Here is a 6000-nt window from a genome sequence, read left to right on the forward strand (position 1 = left end):
ACGTCGACAAAGTCTCAATTCAGCACGAATTACGTGGGGAATTTCGGAACTGGATCATCTCCTCAAGGGACTCTTTCATGTATTGGAAGTCTTCAACTTCTTAGATTGGTCCCTTGGGGTGATGTCCAAGAAAGCCCATGATTCGGAAGGAATCGAACCTGAAGCTCTGTATGCATTTTGTCTTGCATTGACAAAGCGGTACAGGATGGATCTTTTGAAATCTCCTCATTGTTTGGAGCAGGTCTTTTAAAGAAAAGGACGGTATATGGCGCCTTCTTAACAAAGGCAGTCTCTCATGCTCAGAGGGCAGCTCTACTGTATTCGCCTCTATCTGACTTTTTGTTCCCTTCTCAGTTAGTGAAGGACATTGCTCACTCTTTAACTGAGAAGGCGACTCAGGATCTTCTGACGCAGTCAGCTAGGAAGAAGAAACCTGTTTCTGCATCTGACAAGAAAGGACCTAGTACATCAGTGCAGCCCTTTCGAGGTGGTCCGACCTCCAGACCTCCCGCAAGAAGGAAGGCTCCGGAGAAGAGAGGTAGGTCTGCCTTTCGTCCCTTTAAAAAGGGAAAATGAAACATCTCTCCTCCAAGCACCAGTAGGTGCCAGGCTCCTGGGATTTGTGGAGGCCTGGACACTGATAAACGCAGACGCGTCTTCATTGGCTATCATAAGGAAGGGATATCGTATCCCTTTCCTGAACACTCCTCCCCTAACGTCAATACCAAGGGAAACTATCAGCCAAGTACAGGATCCTGTGCTGAGGGATACTCTTCGATCGATGGTGGAACAAATGTGGGACAAGAGAGCGATAGAACTAGTACTGGATCAAAACTCCCCGGGGTTTTACAATCGCTTTTTCTAGTTGCGAAAGCCTCGGGAGGCTGGAGACCAGTACTGGACGTCAGCTCTCTGAACAAATTTGTTCAGAAGGAGAAGTTCTCCATGGAGACTTCTGCTTCAGTCCTAGCGTCATTACGACAAGGAGATTGGATGGTGTCTCTAGATCTCCAGGACGCCTACTTTCACGTCCCGATCCACCCTTCATCGAAGAAGTACCTCCGTTTCATGACGGGGGGAAGGATCTTTCAGTTCAGAGCCTTGTGTTTCGGCCTGTCCACAGCTCCTCAGGTCTTCACAAGCCTGATGAAGAATGTGGCGAGGTTTCTTCACCTCAAAGGAGTAAATGTCTCTCTGTATCTGGACGACTGGCTCATCAGGGCCAGATCAGAGAGACAGTGCTTGGAGGACCTAAAGTTAACTCTAGATTTGATCAAAGCGTTGGGATTGCTCGTGAACCTCGAGAAGTCTCAGCTGACCCCCAGACAAGACCTAGTCTATCTGGGGATTCGGATGGATTCTCGGGGTTTTCGAGTATTTCCTTCGCAAGAGAGAATCGCAAAAGGTTTGCGGATAGTCTCTCTCTTCTTAGGGAAGGAACATACGTCGGCGAGGGAATGGTTGAGCCTTCTAGGGACCCTTTCCTCGCTCGAACAGTTCTTCCCACTAGGAAGACTGCATTTACGTCCGCTTCAATTCTTCCTCAAGAAGTCTTGGAGCTGGAAAACCGGACAGCTTTCGGACGTATTTCCCATTCCAGTGGAGATAAGATCGCATCTGGAATGGTGGTTGCCCCCTCTGGAAGAGAACAAAGGGATCTCTCTAAAAACACAGAACCCAGACCTAGTGTTGTACTCCGACGCGTCGGAGAAAGGTTGGGGAGCGACATTAGGCTCAGAAGAGGTGTCAGGCACCTGGGAACCAGCACAGGTGACTTGGCACATAAACTGCAAAGAGCTCTTCGCCGTACATCTGGCTTTGAAGAGCCTAGAACCTCTGGTGTCAAACAAGGTAGTGCAAGTAAACGTGGACAACACCACCGCACTTGCCTACATTCGGAAACAGGGAGGGACGCACTCCTCGTTCCTTTACGAGCTGACGAGAGACCTATTACTTTGGACGTCTCACAGGAACATCTCCCTACTGACAAGGTTCGTACAGGGAGTAAAGAATGTGAGGGCGGACAGGCTCAGCAGGAGGAACCAGGTCCTTCATACAGAATGGACACTACACGAGGGAGTGTGTCTCGATCTCTGGTCTCTGTGGGGGACTCCTCATGTGGATCTCTTCGCAACATTCATTTCAAAAAGGCTCCCAGTGTTTTGCTCGGTCGTGGAAGATCCAAGAGCACTTATGGTAGACGCCTTCCTGCTAAATTGGTCTCGAGTAGACGTTTATGCTTTTCCCCCATTCAAAATCCTGGGGTTAGTAATGAAAAAGTTTGTGGCGTCAAAGGAGACGAGGATGACGTTAATAGCCCCCTTTTGGCCGACCCAGGAATGGTTCACGGAGGTGGTAGAGTGGATCGTAGACTTTCCAAGATCCCTACCAAGAAGGACGGATCTTCTCAGACAACCACACTTCAGAGGTACCATCAAAACCTCCCCGCTCTCGCTCTGACTGCCTTTCGACTATCGAAAGACTTGTCAGAGCGAGAGGCTTTTCTCGCGAAGTGGCAAGCGCGATCGCGAGAGCACGCAGAACCTCCACTACGAAAGTATACCAATCGAAGTGGGAGGTATTTAGAAGGTGGTGTAGATCCAAGAAGTTGTCCTCCTCCACTACCTCTATAGCGGAAATTGCTGATTTCCTGCTATTCCTGAGAGAAAAATCTCATCTAGCCGTATCCACAATAAAGGGATACAGAAGTATGCTCTCGGCTGTATTCAGGAACAGAGGATTAGATCTGGCAGATAATAAAGATCTCCACGATCTCATAAGGTCTTTTGAGACTTCAAAGTCTAAGGAACCTCCGAACTGGAACCTAGACGTAGTCCTCAAGTATCTGTCATCGGAAAGATTCGAACCTCCTCATCTGGCATCGTTTAGAGGACATAACCAGAAAATGCCTATTCCTATTATCTTTAGCTACGGCAAAGAGAATTAGTGAATTACATGCTCTGCAGGATAAAGTAGGATTCAAGGGAGACTCGGCTATTTGCTCGTTTAAGACCCTGTTTTTAGCGAAAAACGAGAATCCCACGAATCCCTGGCCTAAGTCATTCGAAGTCAAAGGACTGTCGAGTCTCGTAGGCAGAGAAGCAGAGAGGTCTCTATGCCCTGTTAGAGCTCTGAAGTTCTACCTTCAGAGAAAGCATCAGATGGGAGGTTCTAGACAAGGTCTTTGGTGCGCGGTAAAAGACCCCACAAGACTAATGTCCAAGAATGCGCTGGCATTCTTTGTAAGAAACGTCATTACAGACGCTCATAAGGCCTGTCCTGACGAACAGTTACAACTGTTGAGGGTAAAAGCTCATGAAGTGAGAGCTATAGCGACGTCTCTCTCGTTTCAGAAGAATATGTCGCTTAAAAACATCATAGATACGACATATTGGAGATGCAACTCAGTATTTGCATCTCATTACTTGAAAGACGTGCGTGTGACATATGAGAAGTGTTTTTCTCTAGGTCCTTTCGTATCGGCAGATACGATTCTGGGTACGGGAGCCGACACCAATCCTTAAATGTATATACTTTTCTTCTTTTTGGATATGGTCGAGAGTCTCTTCGAACAATGGAGGACTTAGGCTCGCACGGGCGGCCGTCTATGTTGTTCAGTAAGAGAATTCTTGTCATATCCAATTAGTTGAGTATAATTTTTTTTTGAAAATTATGTATGTGTGCGTAGTGGTTTTGAGTTACGGTTGTTGTGACGAGTTCGAGGGATAAATCGTAACAATCCTTAGTTCTAACATATGGTTAGGATCAGGTGGTCGGGATTGTTGTGTGCTCCTTCATAAGGTGTATTGTCATATAAGTGGATCAGCACCCATTGACAAAGTCCTTTTAGGCTCTGCCGAGTAAGCGGATAAGACCCCATCGGCAGACCCACAAGAACTCTTGGCCATAGATCATATATCTCGCTAAAGTTTCTTGAGGTGATGCAGACTACTGGGCAAACACCCACGAAGTCTACCACCTATCAGGTAGGAACCAAGGTTTTATTTATACCTACAACATATGTTGTTTACCTGTCTATTCCATATAGAAGCTGTCTCTTACCCTACCCTCCACCGAAGGGTGCCAATCAGCTATGTATATCTGACAGGTAAGTTGATTGTATGAAAATGATATTGTTATGTTACAATAAAGTTTCATACATACTTACCTGGCAGATATATACAATTAAAGGCCCACCCAGCCTCCCCGCAGGAGACAGGTGGAAGAGAGAAAATATGATAGAAAACGGGGATGGTTCCTAGTCCTGCCACCCAGGGCAGGCCGGTAGATCACCTGACCTACCTGTAGCGAGTGGCGCGAAATTTGAATTTCTGTCGGGGACGACGGAGTCTTAGCTATGTATATATCTGCCAGGTAAGTATGTATGAAACTTTATTGTAACATAACAATATCATTTTTTTTATTATACAGAAAACCCACCCAGTGTAATAAATTTAAGTTATTTGTTGCCCCCTCCCATCCTTGTACAACAGAGTTAGGGTAGATGAAGAGCAACATATGAAGTGACTCCTACATGTAGTGAAGGTGTTTGTGTCAAGCTGAAGCCGATTGGTAAAACTATGCTGAGCTCTTCATGGAATAATGTATTTTAGCTTTTGTGGTTTGTAATTAATATCTTTCTCTCTTCAATTTTATAAAACTAAAATTTTAATTTCCTTTTTGCAGAGTCAAGATGATCAAAAACATGTTCTCCAAGATTTCCATAAGGTATTATGCCGAAGATTCAAAGGACCAAAACAGCCTTCATGTTAATGGGCATGGAATATAAAGGCTGCTAGTGTGTCTGTTGTATACATTTTGTAATGGCTTGAATTGTTGTGTGTAGATAGGTGTGCAATGTATCAGCTTTGCTTTTGTGTTGGTTATGCTGCTGAATTGTTAATTCACAGTAATTGTGTTAAAAAATGAGAAAGTCAGTCGAACATATACTACTTAAATGATACATGTAAGGTATCTGTTAATGTGAATTCCAAAATTCAAGCAACTTACTTTCATTGACTTTTGACAAGTAAGGATTTATTGTGTTAAAAAATGAGAAGTCAATCCAACATACTATGTACTACTTAAATCGTACACTTAAGGTATCTTTGTGTGAATTCCAAAATTTAAGTTTTCTTGACTTATTTTCCTTGACTTTTGGCAAGTAAGCATTTATTGTTAAAAAATTAGAAAGGCAATCCAACATGCTACTAACGAGATACACTTAAGGTATCTGTTTATGTGAATTCCAAAATTCAAGTGTTTTCTTAACTTATTTTCCTTGACTTTTGGCAAGTAAGCATTTTTTGTAGATTTTTGCAGTAAGAGGAGAGATGTAAACTAAGGAGATGCTTGGAATAATGACAATGTTCAGAAAGTATCCAACCTTAGACTGTAGGAAAAAATAACCAAACTGTTTAGCTAGGACAATAATCTCCTTCCAAGTAGGCACCTTCCAACTCTAACCCGCAGCTTAGTGTTCATGCCACTGCCTGAAGCATTTTAATAGGTTCGGTTTGGTGTCTTGTAGCAGCTTCACATTCATTATCTCTTATCTCTCCTCAAATATGGACTCATTCAGCAGTTTTGAGTAGATAAATATTGCTCAAGCCCAGTTGTCCTATTGGAAGTATGTATGTTAGCCTGAGTCAAAAAAAGAAAAGAAAAAAAAAATCCTAAGTGCACAACAATGTGAAATGCATGTTGACTGCTTTTTGACCATTGTGATGTGCATCAAGAGACCAGAAGTTTTGAAAGCTACAAATTTGAAAATGTAAAATGCACCTTAACCATTTGTCTCGACTGACTTTGTAACTTTTAGCCAAGCTTAACATTCCAGTGGTATAGCAGGCTCCCAGCAAACATCATGGCTCTGTGCAAATTTTGGTTTTATCCAAGCTTCCAAAAACTACTGAAGGGTTCCCAAGTTGGTATAAGAGAAGAAACTATAAATACAATGAAATACCTGCAGGTATTTCATTGTCTGCATTATGGTCTCCT

General features: G+C 43.6%; 1 protein-coding gene across 1 annotated transcript in view; it reads left to right on the top strand.

Annotated features, from left to right (window-relative positions):
• LOC135210359 (gamma-interferon-inducible lysosomal thiol reductase-like) overlaps nucleotides 1-5994 on the top strand; it is a 68447-nt gene extending 62453 nt beyond the window's left edge. Inside the window, exon 5 of the mRNA XM_064243257.1 lies at nucleotides 4687-5994. Within this exon, the coding sequence (XP_064099327.1) occupies nucleotides 4687-4773 (87 nt within the window). The 3' untranslated portion in view covers nucleotides 4774-5994. The remainder of the gene's footprint in view (nucleotides 1-4686) is intronic.
• Nucleotides 5995-6000: the final 6 nt, after the last annotated feature.

Source organism: Macrobrachium nipponense, chromosome 39 (genome assembly GCF_015104395.2).
Source record: "Macrobrachium nipponense isolate FS-2020 chromosome 39, ASM1510439v2, whole genome shotgun sequence".
NCBI classification, from domain to species: Eukaryota; Metazoa; Arthropoda; class Malacostraca; order Decapoda; family Palaemonidae; genus Macrobrachium; species Macrobrachium nipponense.